At 32.4% G+C, this 18,548-nt stretch overlaps 1 protein-coding gene across 1 annotated transcript in view; it reads right to left on the bottom strand.

The window, feature by feature from the left end:
* The window catches only part of LOC106785242 (nuclear anchorage protein 1-like), a 70,373-nt gene that overhangs the window by 36,455 nt on the left and 15,370 nt on the right, over positions 1-18,548 (bottom strand). Inside the window, exons 3-18 of the mRNA XM_014745524.1 lie at positions 11,442-11,543; positions 11,113-11,245; positions 10,504-10,667; positions 9,535-9,690; positions 8,579-8,707; positions 8,270-8,467; positions 7,883-8,179; positions 7,591-7,788; positions 7,370-7,516; positions 7,117-7,266; positions 6,886-7,026; positions 6,657-6,812; positions 6,496-6,594; positions 5,916-6,113; positions 5,640-5,823; positions 3,328-3,432 (exon numbers count right to left, since the gene is read on the bottom strand). Coding sequence (XP_014601010.1) covers positions 3,328-3,432; positions 5,640-5,823; positions 5,916-6,113; positions 6,496-6,594; positions 6,657-6,812; positions 6,886-7,026; positions 7,117-7,266; positions 7,370-7,516; positions 7,591-7,788; positions 7,883-8,179; positions 8,270-8,467; positions 8,579-8,707; positions 9,535-9,690; positions 10,504-10,667; positions 11,113-11,245; positions 11,442-11,543 — 2,557 coding nt within the window. The remainder of the gene's footprint in view (positions 1-3,327; positions 3,433-5,639; positions 5,824-5,915; positions 6,114-6,495; positions 6,595-6,656; positions 6,813-6,885; positions 7,027-7,116; positions 7,267-7,369; positions 7,517-7,590; positions 7,789-7,882; positions 8,180-8,269; positions 8,468-8,578; positions 8,708-9,534; positions 9,691-10,503; positions 10,668-11,112; positions 11,246-11,441; positions 11,544-18,548) is intronic.

Genomic DNA, 18,548 nt, shown 5'->3' with positions numbered 1-18,548 from the left:
TTATTACGATATTCGTGTCGTTGGATTTACCTAATACGATTTTTATTAGTAAAAGTGAATATTTAAAATTATCGAATCGATGATTTCAAAGAGTATACGGTTAACGACAATTTCGTGTGAATATTAACGTTACAAACGTATATGCATTATTACGAAAAGTGAAATAACTGATTAGGAAAAAAGATAAATGAGTGAGACATAGTTTTTTTTCGAATTGTCGAATGAACGAGCGGCAAGTATCATAGCCTTTGATGTTTCGAAGAACGTGAACACGCGTTAATTTATCGTGAATAATTACGAAAAGCATAATGATAAAGTGCGTAGATGATGACGTGCATGAAATGATGTGCATGGAACGATATAACGACAATGATAATTGCATATTTACATATAATGTCGCTGTTCCTGCTGCGTGCACACCCGCAGCATGCCATCCCTTTCGACTCTTTTCCCTTTGCCTTTCCCTTTGCCATTTCGAACGGGAGACAGTTATCGATGTTTAAGAAGGTAACAAAATTTAACAAAGGAAAGAAAAGAAAAGAAAAAATAAATAAATAAATGGAAAAAACTGAAAGATAACGAAGAGCGCGGTTTATATCGTCTTGTGCCTTTTGAACGGTAATAGGTGCACTGGTGCACTGTTACGAGGTTGCATACGGTGTACAGTAGGGACTCTCTATGCAGTCAACGCCATATAGAACGATATAAAGACAATTTAGTGGCGGTACGAGTTGTTACGTGTGCCTCATAATTATTGCATCACTGATTATTCGCAACTGTGCGTAATCCTTTGAATCCGTAGATAGAATAATATCACCGTAGGATCTTTCTACGTATTTATTTTTCCTTTTCTTCTTTTTTCATATATTCTTATCGTCGAATATTTTCGATCGAAAATTTTCGCGATACGGATAATAATAATATTCGTTCAAACGAATCAAATTAATCCGTTATGATCACCTTTGTCATTTTAGGATTGCGTAAAACGTTAATTGATTTATTTTATCCTATGCGATGACACAAATCAGACGTGGTCCTTTTCACGTTTGAAACGTGATTAAAAGTTTGTATCGTAAAATTTGAGGTAATATCGGTATCACCGTAGAAAGAAGAAAAATAAATCGCACAATTGTAACGCCTTCTCTCTTTTTTTTTTTTATTTGATGCACCGCGTTCGTTCCGCTACTACGTTCGCATCCGCGGGGGTCAGGAACAGCGACTGTTTTGAGATTAATACAAGTTCGACGTAAGACCACCGCTAGAAACGTGACCTCATTTTATGAATCACCAATTTTATAATAGTCATTGCCTTCGAGCTTTCCCGCCAATTTATTTACACGACGCGAGGTATACCCCCGTTGCCCGGCTTCACCGCGTTCGATCGTTGAAACAACAATCCTGATTTTCTACTGTTTACACAACACGTTTTCTCAAGATCTATGGGGATGCGTGTCTTCCTATAATAGTAAGGTAGGGAAAATTTCGTTTAAATTGCGTGCATTAGTAATTTATGCGCATATTATAAACGATATGTTGAAAAATAACGTCGACTCTAGTGTCGTGTTCATTGATCGAATTAAATTAATAATGATCGATTCGAAATAAATCCCTAACGTGTAATAGATATAGATATAATTAATTACGCGATTTACTACTGGCGCTTGGCAAATGTTCACAACCGAAAAAAAATATCTATCTAACGCGGGGGGAGTCTCTTTACTTTGCTTCGAACGAACAAACTATTATACTATCGTCAGCGACAAATATAAAAAGAAGTCTTCTTGGAAACATAAATCTCTAAAGGTAATCCGCGTGGTGAGTTGAAACCCTTCCAAAAAAAAGAAAAAAGAAAAAGAAAACAAGTAAGAAAAGAAAAAGTAAGCGCCGCCGCGTTGATGTTATATAAATTCATGTGATATTTCGGGTTCTTGGATCGGGTTTGGCAGTTGGCCAGAAGACGACGGGGGTTAAACTAAAGACTAGATTCTATTGCACCAATGAATAGAAGAAAACTCTCAACGAAACGTAAATCGCGCGCCGTTGTCGTACGTACGTACGTTGTCGACGTGTTGCATAACAGGTAACAGACGATGTAGAATGCATGTCATAGGCTACAGAGACGGGTGTACAACGGGTGCAATGTTGAAAATGACAACTATGACGATGACGCCAAGGATGATATGTCAAAACCGAGCAACGAACGACCTAATCTACGTCCGTTTCTATCAACTTGTGTTAGAATAATAACGCTACTCGTTATTATGTTAATTGCATTAATGTCGGCCAGGAGAATGGCCCATTTCGTTAATCGTACAGAATGTTAAATTGTAACAAGAGGATATACGGTTTCATGCCTTCAACGTGTTGTCTACACTTTAACGTGTATATCTCTTCTGTGTGTGTGTGTTCGCCGATTTCGATCAAATGCATAACACTTTGATGCACTAGCAGCCGTGTGTTGTTTTTTTTCTCTTCTTTTTCTTCATTATCATCATCATCAACATCCAAACACGTTATCCGATATCTTGAAAATTTCGTTGGATAATTAAACGATTTCTAACTTGTCACGCATCGTAGTATTGTATAATATATTTACATAAATACGTACGATACGTGAGTGAATTCAAATACGAGAGAGAGAGAGAGAGAGAGAGAGAGAGAGAGAGAGAGAGAGAGAGTTCCATCTTATTGGAAAACTGTTCGCATTCATTCGCATAATGCCGATTGGGAAATGTTAAGATTTAAGGTGATTGTTGTCGAAGTGAAGTGCATAAAATAAAAATTCAAATCATACTACTGCGCATTAGGGTCAAACTATCATGAGACTCAACAACTTTCGACATGATAGGGTAGAACAACTGAAAAAAAAGAATGAACTATAATAAGTTCGTCGTGTCTACTCGTTGTTACTAAAAAATATCGAAATGCTAACGATAACAATTTATTTTAGTTTCATTTTTAATTAAAAAGGGGGTTTATATTTTTACAGAAAGAAAACAAAAGGACCCAGAAGTATAAATCCAATACCAAATGTAAGCTAGCGGGAGATAGGTAAATAATGTACAAGATGGATTGATTGTGGTCGCTTCGAGTTATAAGGGATCGAATAGATGGGAAGGGAATGCTTAAACGATGTACCAGACGATCTATGAGCTAAGAATTCCAGAGATTGACGAAAATATTACAAAATGACCCACATCACACGGCTCTCAGAAGAGTGTATGTGTGTACGGTATGTACTGCACGCACGTGTGACATGTGAATGAAAGAAAGAGAGAGAGAGAGAGTAGAGAGTAGAGACAGAGTGACAGAAAACAGAGAACTTACGGGTATAGGTCATTTGGCCCTTGTAGTAAGAAGGAAGGTACACGTGTTGCGCGTGTGGAGGCTGCCCGTACACATTCATGGCTGCCATGCCGATTTCATCACCACCTACATTATACGCCGGCGAGTAAGGTCATTTTTTTATCAAAACCCTAATTTTGCACCATCAAACATTGTTTCTATATCTCGTTATCACTGGGTTGTTAGTCTTCGTATAGTTAGTGTTAAACCAAAATATATACCTTCGCTGAAACTGCTATGAAGAATCTCATTTGTAATATATATAAGCAAGCAACTAATATCGTTTTAAATGTATTATAATATAATAAATATATATATATATATATATATGTATATGTATATTTATATTTATATATATATATATATTTATCTAATACAAATATAATATTAATTATTACATAAGTAATGAATACTCAAGAGAAAACGCTAATAAATAATCAACTGCAAGAATTTGTTTCTATAATATGTTTAAATGTTAACTTTATTTCAAATCCTATACCTTATCTATACTATGTATACAGAGTGTCCTGCAACTGTATAATAGTAAAAACGAGCAAGGGGTGAATTTACATGAAAAACTAAATCGAAAATGTAGAATCACATTTGTTCGTTGCTTTGTTATTGAGAAAAATAAGTTTGAAAATTTGTCGAATACATGTGCACACGATTCAGCTCGACAGATTCCACTATCTTACTCTTGGATATTTCGGAGAGCATTTTTGTACTTTCTAATATATTTGCAAACATTATCAGTATGATGATACCTCTTATATCGATTTTACACTTATGTTTATCAAACGAGGCTTTTAGTTTCCAAGGTTGCATGCACATTCGAGTGTAAAAGTACTCGATAAATTTTCAATCTTACTTATCTAAAAAACAAAGCGACGAACAAATGTGATTCTACATTTTTTATTTAATTTTTTATATAGAATCAACCCCTTGCTCGTTTGTAATACCAGTTACAGGATATCCTGTACAATATTTTTTACTTTAAGGCAAGACCGCATATTTACAACTATTCCTGGTGCTATTACGAAGCTTCAAAATTTTACATAATATTGATAAAGCAAAGATAATACCTATACGTTATTTGAAATATTGATAGCTCAGCTATTTTGCAAAATTCAATACCAAATAGATATATTTACATAGACGGAAAAAATATAATTTGAATAAACATTTGATGGAAGACGTATTTAACAACCCAGCGAGTATATGCTAGATACATGCTCTTGCGAAATGAATGCAAAAGAAACGCAATAAAAACAAGCAAAGAAAAATGCCATTTAGCTCTTTAATAATAACTCTGGAATTTCGACAAAGAAACCGATTATACTAAATAATAATGTAATACACGTATTCGTTACGCGTATGTTTGTTCATTTATGTATATAGAATATGTAGATATATATATATATATATATATATATATATATATATATATATATATATATATATATATATATTCTATTGTGTCAAGTTGAGTAATTTGAACCTATCCCTGCTACCTCATGTTGCCTGTTCCATCGTAACTAATCGGGTTGGGAAAAGGATATGATTATCTATGAGGATATTCATATAAGGAAAATAGTTTTATAAGCTAAGAAGACATGTATCACCCATGCTTCATTATTTAAACTACACTATATATTATCCTCATGCCTCATGCAAGAGTGTGTACGTAATTTTAGGAAGCTTACTTGATAATTCATTTAGTATTTTTTCATGCAATTGTTTTGGAAGAAACTTGTGTTAATTCCAATGGTGTAATACATATACATATTTAACAAATCAAAAATATTCATTAATTTAATACGGACAATTTCACGAATAACGCTTTCAATAGAAACATTTATTAAATTAAATAGAAATGCAATATAAATTAATAATATATCATCATTGTGTGACGTAGGACTTTCTCTATAAGAATTATTTTACAGCATGCATTTTGTCAAATTATGTATCGAAATTTAATTCCAATAAGATTTATATTTGTATTTTTACAAAAAATCCTTTTCTTTATTTTTTTTTTTTGTAACATTCCTATTTCTTTAATTATCGAACATATATTTTATCGGATAAAAATTCTCAATTGCAAACTATATTCAACATGTATATTTAAAAATCGCATGAGGTATTATTTTCAAACGCCTCCACTATTAAATTGAAAAAAGATGTTAGTCCTTCTTAATTCAACTCTTAAATAAGATTATACATTTGAATATGCATAGACTGCAATAAGTATCTATTAAGCAAAAACGAATGATTATAGTAATAAACCATGTACTCACCGCCTTCATCTTCACTGTCACTCATGAATGTTTCTTGCATAGATTCGGGTGCTTGTACTCTATATTTTTCTTCAATAGTGATAGTATGTGTTGTGGTAATAATAGTTTCAGTTACAACCTTTAATGTCTCAATGACGCTGATATAGCCAAGTTTTTGTGCAATATCCAAAGCAGTTTGCCCATTCTATAAAACGTAAGACAATTTGATTATTTTAACGTGTTTTGTAAAAGAACGTTGTCTTGCATATCGAAAATTGGATTTTTAGCTCTACTTACATTGGTTACAGCATTTGGCTTAGCTTTACTTTCTAATAGTAAATTAATAACCAGCGTGTGTCCCTGCTGAGCAGCTTGGTGTAACGGCGTGTAACCAGCATTGGTACTGTTATCAACAGTTGCACCGGAGCGCAAAAGGAATCGCACCATTGCTGATTGTCCAAAATGAGCTGCAACGTGCAATGGCGTGTAACCAGCCTGAAATAAACGCATATATTTAATAAAACATTTGATATAAAAATAAAAATGTGATAATTGTAACATAAAATATTTTTTTATAAGATAGTACACAACAAACAATACCAATAATTACTATCACTATAAAGACAATAGAGTCAAGTGAACAAGTCGGACACTTAAAAATAACAATACAAAAAATGCAACCTAGAGCTACTTAAAGTACTTATTGTGTCTCCAATGATAATTGAATTATATTGACAATGTTAACGATATAATCGAGAATATGATAATTTTTGTCTACGCTCAGTTATAGTATTCATCGTCTATCGTGCCATTGATCTTTCGCTAATTGTATTGTTCCTATTCATAGCATAAATGTAGATAAACATAATTACATTACCTTTGTTTTAACATCGATCTGAGCACCATTCTTTACGAGGATAGAAGCAACGTTGACCTTATCCTCTTGTGCGCATAAATGTAACGGCGTAAGACCATTCTGAAAAAACAGATTAATAAATAATGAAATAAAGAATATTTTCCAATTATGCAATTGTGTACCTTCGCCTTATGATTTGTGTCTGCCTTGTGTTCGATAAGTAAAGTTGACATATCAGTGTGTCCTTCTTGTGCACTTAAATGTAGCGGCGTAAATCCAGCTTTTGATTCTGCATTAGCTTTTGCACCATATTCCAGTAATGTTGTTGCAATGTCCATCTGCATACAATCATTCAAATTTTTCTGTCGATTCTGTCAATTATTTAAACATCATTTTACTTTGTTTACTTGCCTGATTTTTTCGTGCAGCAATATGTAAAGGTGTATGACCATTTTTAGCCATAGCATGTGGCGAAGCACCCTTGTCTAATAGGAGTAATGCTACATTCTGATGGTCGTAATGCGATGCTACATGAAGAGGAGTTACTCCATTCTGTATTTAATAAATCGATCAAAATATTTGTACTTGTCGCGTTTATGCCTATATATAATTTTAATACAAAATCAATAAGACGTTGATTACCTTTCCTTGAGCATCAACCGGTGCATTCTTTTGTAGTAACAATCTTGCCACGTTCATATTGCCGTATTTAGCTGCCAAATGCAATGGCGTAAAACCTTTTTTAGTCGTAGCAGTAAGTGATGCGCCGTTTTCTAATAAAACTGAAGCAACCTACGCACAAAAAATAATTTTCAAAAAATACGTTATATTTAATAAAGATAATCAAATATTAAAATGTATGATTAAAAGTTGATTGTAACTATTAAATATTTACCTCTTCTTGACCTTCCTTAGCAGCGATATGAAGTGGAGTGTACAAATCTTTCGTTGTTGCATCAACTCCAGCACCGTGTTGTAATAGCAACATTACGATATCAACGTTACCTAAGCGGGAAGCAACGTGGAGTGGTGTTTGTTCCTCCTAAAAAAGAAAATATGACGAAAACATTAAAATTATTCAAAATAAGAAAATAAAATTACATGATATCCGCGTACCCTTGCTCTAGCGTCAACTTGAGCACCATTCCTAAGAAGTATCCTGATAATATCAGTCTGGTTTGCTCTAGCAGCTAAATGTAACGGCGTCTCGCCTCTTACTGTCGGTATGTCTGGACTAGCTTCGTGTTGCAGCAAGTAAATGACGATGTTCATACATCCCATAAAACTTGCTACATGCAGCGGAGTTAATCCGGACTAAATCAAATAAATAAATAAGAGTTTAAGAATTTTTAATTATATTACAAAAAATATATATATTTTTAATATTTAATACACAATTATTATTTACCTCCGTAGTGGCTTCGATACTAGCTTTGTGTTTTAAGAGAAGTTCAACTACTTTTATCCTGTTCTTCTTACACGCGATATGAAGAGGTGTGAAACCATTGAGTGCACGTGCATTAGGATCCGCATTTCTATCGAGTAAAAGTTTGGCCACTCTTACGTGACCACAATGAGCTGCTACATGCAATGCTGTTAAATAGTCTACTGTTACTTCATCCACAGGTGCACGATGATAAAGTAGAACCCTTGCTGCGTCTACGTGATCTCCTTGAGCAGCCATGTGTAATGGTGCGAGACCATTCTGTACGATAATCAAGAAAAAATGCATTATTCAAATGATAATCAAATATTATTCGACAACGATGTCGTTTTTGAATATATAATTTATTACCTTTGTCTTAGACCCAATGGGTGCTCCTTTTTCAATAAGAATATCAACAACTTCATGATGACCTGATCTTGCTGCACAATGAAGAGGTGTAAGGCCATCTCTCGTTTTAGCTTCGATATTTGCTCCTTTATTCATCAGATGACTTACCATTTTTATTTTACCCCATTTTGCAGCCACATGAATCGGTGTAATATTGTGCTATACGAACGAACGAACAAACAAACGAAAAAATAAAACGTAAATATCATATTTGTTCAAATATTTTTTAAATACTTATACGTCCACGTATGAATATGATTGAATACTTACTTTAGCAACAAAATTAACATCCGCACCTCTGTCATAAAGTAAAGAAGCAATTCGATCGTTGCCATAATGCGCGGCTATGTGAAGTGGCGTAAAACCACTTTTCGAAGTTACATCGGGATTATGGTCGTTCTGTTGAAAAATAAAACATACACGATAAAGATTCAATAAACCCGCGCTAATTACTTTTATAATTTTCAATTTATTTAAAATATTCAATAAAAGCGTATTGTGTTGACTCTTTGATTGATTTATTACAAATTCATAATGAATGATAATCCAAAAACGTTCAGATACCTATTTGTCAGTCTGACGTATTTCATATAACGATGATATATAATTCATAAATAGGTCAAATACATATTCTTATATATGACTAAAAAAAGCTACAGTACTTTTTTAATAACGAGTAAAAATACATAAGTCGATATGAAATCTCATAAACGATTTCATCCTTTTCATATTTAATTAAAACCATATTTAGGTATATAATACATTAGTATGTAATTTAAAATTCTTTTCATGTAATTAAAACGTCCTAACTTTCAATGAAATATATGCGAAAATACTTATACAAAACTGTTTTACATTATTTGCAGAAGTTTCTAAAAAAAAAAAAAGTTAAAATTATCCTCTACTTTTTATTCGAAAGATAGAATATTTTAAAGACAAAGTTTTCCCGATGCGAGATTATATTTTCAGTGAATTTTTTGTTGTACACGTACATCGATCTGAAAAATATTTGAAAATTTAAGAGACGAATTTTACATAATAATTTTCACAATTTTTCTAGCAGTATTTTTTACTATTCTCGTTGATAAAAATCGGTCAACTATTTGGATCAAATGAATATATGGTATAAACTAATAGAAAGTGGTGAACCCTATTAACAAGAATAAGAGGATTGCTACGAAGGGCTCTTTTGCTAGAAAAAAAAAAAGAGAAATATGACGTCGTACTTGCAAAAGTAGGGCAGCCGCATTACAATCATCCTTCTTAGCTGCGATGTGGAGGGCAGGTAATCGAACTTTACCGCGAGTATCATTTTCCAATAGAACGGCAACTACTTTATCATGACCCTGTTGCATGGCCACCGCCAATGGAGTGAACCCATCCTGCGATAGGAAACAAATAAAAATAGGGGAATTCAATAAATTACAATAATTAATTACATTATAATACATAAATTGGATTGTATCTCGTATGAATTTTAACACGAAATTAACTTCGAGAACCATTCGTTATTGAAAAAAAATATTTTAAATGGAATTAATTTTATTTCGAGAATTTTTTTGTGCCCCCTGACAAATCTTGTCTATACGAAGGACAGACATGTCTTTGAGATTTCAAAATAATCCTTGATTTTTTTTTTTAACATGCTTACATCACCCGTTCCGTGATGAATTAATCGATCTATAAATATATTGATCTTTTAAATCAATTCCAAATCATTTATCATTTATTTCAGTCTAACGTACAAAAATTATTCCTTATCTCTGGTATTAGAAAAAACAACCTTGGGCATCAATAAAGTGATTTACCCTAACCCTAAATGATAGCGACTCCACCCTTTTAATAGTGGTAGAACTAATTTGTTGGCAGACATCCCTAATACGATTTTTCGTATTATCGGGGGGGATAAGATGATAATGTAAATGAGTCATCGTAAATTGAATCGTTATCGATAGGGCAAACGTGTAATACTATTAGCAATAATAGTAATTATTTCGAAACAATTATAATACAATTTGTTATAATAAAAATACTTTAACAGAAGATATCTGTCACTCTCGTAAACAAGAGTAATCATAAATCTTTCGAAATACTTTTTCGAAACTTAATCTTTGAAGCGTATAAAGTATATTATATTTTTTTTATTTCGAATAACACATATTTCAAATTAAAAAAAGATTGTATATAACACGTACCTCCGTAGTGAGGGTTTGATTTGCACCCTTACTGAGGAGGTACTTGACCACAGAGTCATGATTTTCCTGAGCGGCCATATATAGTGGTGTGAACCCATTTTGTGACTGTGCGTTGACAGAAGCACCTTGTTGAACGAGCAATTGTACAACCTCCTCTTGTCCAGCTGAAACAAGATATTAATTTCACACTGATGTGAGAGAAAAGTGATCAGATATCATATACATTTCCCCATTATGTGTGACCCAAGAAGAATAAGTATAAAATAAATAAAATGTCAACGTATATGACGAAACCCTTAAAAAATAAATAAAAAAAAAAAAAGAGAAACAAAAACAATATGAAATATCATAGATTTTCGAGTATAGATAAATCATAGAAAGTTACATTCTTTTTTATTCGATCAAACGTGTCATCGCGGTGTTGGACATAGCAATGCATTTTTTTTTTATTATTGCCTAGAGGCAATGCACCATATCGGTATTAAGGTATGGAAAGAGATATGGGTTAATCGATATAATCTGAGAGTACATGTATTTTACGTGTATATTTGTGTACGTTCGTTTATACGTATACAGAGTAACACACACAAATGGAATACGCTTACTTACCAAGAGAAGCAATGTGCAATGCGGTGTTTCCCTTTTTAGTAGCAGCATCGACTACTGCGCCACGATTAAGAAGTTCTCGTACAATTTCCAAGTGGCCATCCTTAGCTGCCAGGTGCAAAGCATTCAGTCCGTTCTAAGTATAAAAAAAAAAAAAAAATAAATTCATTCCCGTTTTTGTTTAAATTCCGTGTAAGTAAAATATTCGTTGTACGTATCAACGCGTATAATTCCTTACATAGTCATCCAAGTATCTTGATCAATTGCGACTATGTTAAATTCATGCGATACAGCACTTCTTTTTAATAAACCTAATTAAATGATAAACTTACAGCATTCGATGCATTAATGTCCACGCCCGATTCAAGATATTCCAAAACCTTTTCGAGTTGGCCTGCACGAGCTGCTCTCAAAAATGACGTGCTTGGATCACTCTGAAAATAATCAAATAAAATAATGACAAAAATTTGTTTATTCAATCGATTATATATTTTTTTTCTCTAATACGTCATAATTATTAAATGAACGGTTTACTCGCGTTAATACGATAAGTCGGACATATTGCATAATTCTCATTAATTTCATCCTAACTAGGCTAATGTACTCGTGTGAACATTCGTAACAGAAATTATCAAGGGACCTTACGTAACATTTTAATCCGTATATCTTCTCCAAATCACGTCTCGTACATATGTATGTACTCACGTGCCTTTAATTCCAATGCTTTTCCTTCTTTGTATTCTTCCATTGTCAACGTAATAAAAAGAAAGTATTCTCTTTCTCTCTCTCTCTCTCTCTATACGATTTGATTATAATTTTCGACATGTTTGCAATGTCCTAATTATTGTTCTCTATAGTGCATTAATGCGTGATGCACGTTTATATTTAGATATCGGTGCATACGAAAGTTTGTCAATGTTATCTATGAATTGTAAATGTTTGATCTATGAACATAAACACTTGTACATACATTCATTTTAACCATATACCTTTTTACGTTTCTATTTTATCGAATTGTATTTTCGTTACTCGATAAATTATCAAAGAGCTCGTCTCTCAATGTTATATACTCTTTATAAATCCTAATAATAAATAACAAAGCTTAGTCCACAGACAATGTATGATAGATAAATTTATCGATCTTTGAAATTACAATAGTATAAAAAAAGAAATATCCACGTGTATATACGTATATGCATGTATGATCCTACTTATACATCTATCAATTTTTCTAGCGCAAAATGTGAAGAGAAAAAAAAAAATCGCGCACGACATGCTCCACCATTATTTCACGATTACAATGCAGGTTGTTAGTCTCTGATGTGTATGTAGTTTACTGGAACATACGGCGCCTTTCGGTCTACACGAACGATTGATGCTGATCTCGTTATTTTACCACTATCCATTTGATCGATAAAGACTAGCTTTTTCTCTTATTTATAACAAAGTAATACAATAATGCATATAACATATGCTTTCTCAAAAATTGCTTTACCGTGACGATAAAAACATAAGAAAAAAATCAATACCGAGATGTTAACGGAATTATAAATTATTTGATACGAAGGTGAGTTGAAAATTCTTTTTTAAAAAATAAAAAAACGTTTCTGTGCTAACGGTAAAATAAGAACAAGACAAGCGAGATATTTTGGTATGCAGACAGAAAAAAATTTATTTCAAAAAATGTATTATATATTAATGCTAAAGTAAATGTTCGAATTAATGTTTAAATCTGTTCGTTACATGATCACGTTACGTGCTATATAACTGTACACCCCCACTCACTCTGTTTCTCTTATTTCTACTCTGCTCGCGCATCTCCCATCCCTCTGTCGACTCCCCCCAAACCAATCACTTTTTCGCACGCTACATAAGTTTGGCCGAAAACAAATGTTGTTTCCATTTTAGGAATACAACTCATTGTCAGAAAAAAAGCATCAATATCATCTAAATATTAAATTCGCCTGATTTGGCATCGTGTGATTTTTTCCTATTCCCAAAACTCAAACTACTCCTTCGAGGACATTATTCTGATTCGATCGAAGATATTATAGCGTGCGAAAAAGTGATTGGTTCGGAGAGAGTTGACAGAGGGGTGGAAGATGCGCGAGCAAATTAAGAAATAGGGAAACAGAGTGAGTGGGGGAGTACAGTTATATAGCACGTAACGTGATCCTGTAACGAGTATTAATTTAAACATTAACTCAAACATTAACTCTAAAATTAATATATAATACATTTTTTGAAATAATTTTATTCTGCTTGTATAACAAGATATTTCGCTTGTCTTATTTTTGATCTAGCATTAACGCACAAACGTTGGAAAGATTTCAACAATATTAAAACAAATTTGCAGGAAGCTCTCTCAACAAAGATTTACAAAAAAATCCAAAGGAAATTTACTTTGAAACAAATTAATAATATACGTTTAATTCTCAACAATACTATTATATTTTTTCGTGACAAAAATTACGAATTATCAATTATAGTCTTATTACAAAAAATATGATTCTATATGATTCAGTTATTTTATACAAACAAATTTATAATATTTTCAATTCGATAAAGAGATTTTTAATGACCCTACGTTTATGGATAACAATACAAAATCGTTATATTAAAAATATCAATTCATTGTGTAAGGTTAGAAATATTATATAACTTTCTATGTTTTATATTTATATAAGAATAAAGTTTTTCATAATTTTTTTTTTTTTTTTACAGGGAAGACGACACACAACGTACATGTCTGGAAGCGAGAAAGTAGCATGTTAGTCAGCCGCAACTGGTTTATAAGCAACGTTATAAGCTTTATGTGGACGGTAAGCACACGAGAATAAACTGACTGAACTACACCTGGATAGTAAAGGTAAGTAAAGAGGAGTTACAGGGAGAAGAGACGAGACGAGACGAGACGCTTCGGCGTCACCCAACGACGAATACCCTGTCGTATTACTGGAACGCATCGTATTATCGTTCATGCGTTGCATGCATAAACGCTATCGAGCAATAAATCGATATTAGAGTACGTTGGACGCGTTTTTTTTTCAGGGCAAATAACCCTTATCCACTGTCGCAGTAATTAACGTACGGAATATTTATCGTAAATAATCGTTTTACTTATACTTCCTTAAACACAAACAGTTATCCGTTCAAAAGATTTCTTTTTATGTGATTACAAAGAATAAATTACAAAAGAAAAAGAAAATAAATAAATTCTTAATGATAAGGGTTCATAGGGAACTTGGACATAAAAAGAAGTAGAACTTAATTTAACTAAGTTAATTTAACAACTTAACTTAAATTAAGTTCTACTTCTTTTTATGTCCAAGTTCCCTATGAACCCTTATCATTAAGAATTATAATTTTGGACGAGAGAAAATACTGAATAAAATAAATAAAGTTAATAAATAAGGATCATTATATTATATAAAGTTTATTTGAAAATCTTTTTTCTTCTTTTTCAAGGGAGTAGTATACGTTTGGAATCGCGTATTTATTTTCTAATGTAAATAAAAAATACTTAAATATAAAAGGTATATACTATACTGTTACCATTATAACGATTAGTTTAGTTTCTTTCTTTCTTTCTTTCTTCCTCCTTTATCTACCTATCGTTTTATCTTACTTTCTCTCTATAGCTTTCACGATGGACTTTATCATCCTATCAACAACACTTCTCTGTTTTATTTTTTATTATTTTTTAAATCGATCCTATTCATAGCTTTATGCTACGAAAAAAGATAAGCCTTCCCTCATAAAGTGATTGCCAACGCTAACGAAATAAACCAACTAGGATTTACAGTCTATTAATTTCGTATAGTAGAAAAAAATAGCATTCGAAGTGGGTGGTTTCAATCAAGATCTTCCTTTTTTCTTTTTCTCTTTCTCACACACACACACACACACACACACACACACAAGTGATAGTAACACCATATAACGTCAATGTTAATTTAATCTGAAAAGGAAGAATCTCCTGTTAGTAATATTATCTTCTTAGACACACATACGCCATAATATAATATCATAAAATAAATCCACATAATTTAGGTTTTAACGTAGATGTAACGAACTGAAATAGAATTTATCTGACATAGTAAAGAAGACTTTTTATTTGTATTTAACCGTTTAAATTGATTGATATTTACACGGTCTTAAATTAAAACAACTAACACACCGCGATCTTACGTACGATAACGTATTTTTTAACGACGAAACATTATTTTTCATAGTCGAAGTACAAACATCGCGAAATCGCACGAACGAAAGTCGAGTTATGATATATCAGGTATAAACGTAAGTAAGGAGTGTATGGTGTCGATAACGGCGACACATTTTTTTTTCATCAATGGCGAAACCGCGCCACGTATATTGTAACATACATTCTATATATGTATGTCTAAAAAAAGATTACTAACTTTTGCGGTACAAGAAGTAAATGAACTGAAATAAATACGTGAGGCTACTTAGAAAGGGATATTATACACGTTTATTTTTGTAAGTATGTATATTATACTTATGGTATATGTAGGACCGCGAAACTCTACGACAGATCCGATTACTTCGACACGAGCTGGCCTAGCAGGACGATAAACTCGAATAAATAAATAAGAATATATTCACTTAAACTATCAATTCTTTGTTCTCTCTCTCTCTCTTAGGTGTTAATATCAGAGATTGCAATGCTATAAATTGTACAACTTTGCTATTTCTTTGACAAGTTTTGGTAAATATTTTTTATACTAAAAGTGAATAGATTTTAATGAAACTTATATTAAATTAAAGTACACTCTTTTGTCTACGCGTAGAATACAATATCGAGTTATAAATTTAGCATGTAAAGTTCAGAAAATGTCAGAGAATGCAATGCTGTAAATTGTGTATCTTTGCAATTTCTTTGACAAGTTTCTGTAAATATTTTTTATACTAAAAGTGAAAGATTACTTTGAAAAATGGACTTTATTATACAATAGTACCGTCTCGAGCGAATCGAGAATAAAAAAAGAAAAAAAGAAAAAAAAAAGAAGGAATCTGTCGTAAATAAAAATCTCGCGAGATAAATCTCTTTTGATATAAAACGTTAAAGAGACGATTTATTCTCCTTAACAGAGAGAAGGAAATTCTTTCTAATCGGTGCAACAAAGATAAAGTGTCTTTTGTGTTTCGCGATAAATGACGGCTCGGTTTTAAATAATTCAGCGACCCCGTTTAGATCCAACACGTGGACGTTCCCTCGTGTTATACTTGTTCCTTACCCTTCCCCCTTTACTAGAGCCCTTCTTCTTCCTCTTCTTCTTCACCTAGCCATCTTCTTTCTATACTCTTTATCCACGAAGCGAAGTTGTATCTCCGGCATGGTAGAACAACCGTTAAAAAAGAGTAGAGAAACCGGTGGAAGACATCGTCGCGGTGGTCTCATTACTGTCTCTTTATTACAACGAACGAGTCTAGGCTCACTCAATGCGATCATATAGCGTAGCTATGCGCGCATTTTAAGTACTATGCGAGCTTGATATTATATATTCGAGTCTCCACCTCCTCATTCTCCTCCTCCTCCTCCTCCTCGTTTAAATGTCTTTGATCTCACAAAATCATCCCGTTGAAAATTCCATAGACATTTTCTATCAAATTCTACATTTCCTTATTATTATTATTATTATTATTAGATTCTAAATAAACACGAAAGCGAATAACCGTTCTAATTAAAACGTGGTAGAATTCAAATACTCCATATTCCACCCCTTGTAATACCTAAATATGCTTACGGTAAGATATTTTTATATCTCGCGAAAAATTGCCACCGCGCACATGGAAAGTTTGCTATTTTTATCTCTCTCCCTTATAACATTAACACTTAAATAACTTTTCGTATACATTTTATGTAATAACATTTTCTAAAAATAACATTTCAATACTTTAGAACGCGATCTCGAACCGTTAATATTTTATTTTATTTTCTGATTAATCTTATTATTTCTTCAATTCCAAAGCTTATGTTAGCAAAGAGTTTAATGACAATTTCTTCGCGAAAAACCTTAAGACGATCGTTAAACGTACCGGAACATCGGACAATTTTTATAACTGAAACAATAACGAAAACGAAGACAACGACGATGACTGGTACGGTTAGTATCGTTTCTTTTATCGAAATTCCATCGAACTTTTTCTTATTATTGAGTATCCTTCATCTCACTAACACAAGATAACAGAACAGAACTCAACTAAGGAACAACAAACTATAGGAACGAGGATGCAACGTAAGAAACTCATGGACCAGTAGATGATTCTCGTAGAATCTCGACTGTGTATCAAAGATTTAAAATCCCGTCGAATGCCTCGGGTTATACTGGACGAGTCCTCGAACCAGCTTGAAGAAGAAACCGTTGTAAACCTGATCGACTATACCATCTTTGGTTATTACCAAAGTTTCGAAAATTTCAAACATGTCACTAACAATACAATTAATACAAAAAATATGACATGGGTAAAAAAAAGTTCATCTAACGATACCAATTGATAAAATATTCAATTTGAATCTTTGAATCAATTTGAATATAAATATAATATATATATATATATATATATATGTATATGATATTCACATAATATATATGAATAAAATATTCTTTCATAATAAATTAATGATATCTACCATCTAATATATTGAATTATCATATTTATATTTTTAAATATCAAATAAGTAGAAGAATGTCTTATCTTAAATGTTTTTAGTCGTTTTGGCGACTACCATAGATTAGTAAAAAGGAAGTAAACGGCAACAAGTGCAATACCTCCGGACCTTCCTGCAATTTCTGGCTATGTACCAAGCTAACTATAGATACAACCTGCACAAAACTGACTACTATAGTCACAGAATGTGTACGTACGTAGACCTGGCTTGGCGTTCCAGTCGCTGAACAAATTCAGTACCCTCGAATAAGTTGTATGTGAGAATACTTTTTCCCATATTTTTCGTGATAGATTATCGAATTTTGTATTTGGGTTTTTTTTTCTTTTTTTGTAATTACATCATCGATTTAAAAATATAATTACATTTTATTTATGAAATATCAACGATTTATTATCATTTTTCTTAATACAATCTTTCCTTGACGTTCCCATTCTATGACAGTAAATGTATAAATAGCTAAAGGTAGCAAAATACTAATGAATCTTTACCAAGGATATCAATGTTCGGACAGGTGATCGATCGATTGATCGATCGAGACGCAAAAGGAAGACGTATAGTCTGACGGAAGTAATATAATAGACGAGAACAATTAATGTGACAATATGAAAGAACGAGGTTGAGTTCGTTGACTTCGCGAAGTAGTAGAGAAATAAGAAGAACAATAAGAGACATGCAACGGAACAATTATAGTCGTAGGATATAATAAAAGTAGTGGAAAGAAAGAAAAAGAAAGAAAAAAAAAAAA

This window comes from Polistes canadensis, unplaced genomic scaffold (genome assembly GCF_001313835.1).
Source record: "Polistes canadensis isolate GaletaPanama2010 unplaced genomic scaffold, ASM131383v1 scaffold_47, whole genome shotgun sequence".
Lineage (NCBI taxonomy): Eukaryota > Metazoa > Arthropoda > Insecta > Hymenoptera > Vespidae > Polistes > Polistes canadensis.
This window is presented reverse-complemented; position numbering and strand designations above follow the sequence as displayed.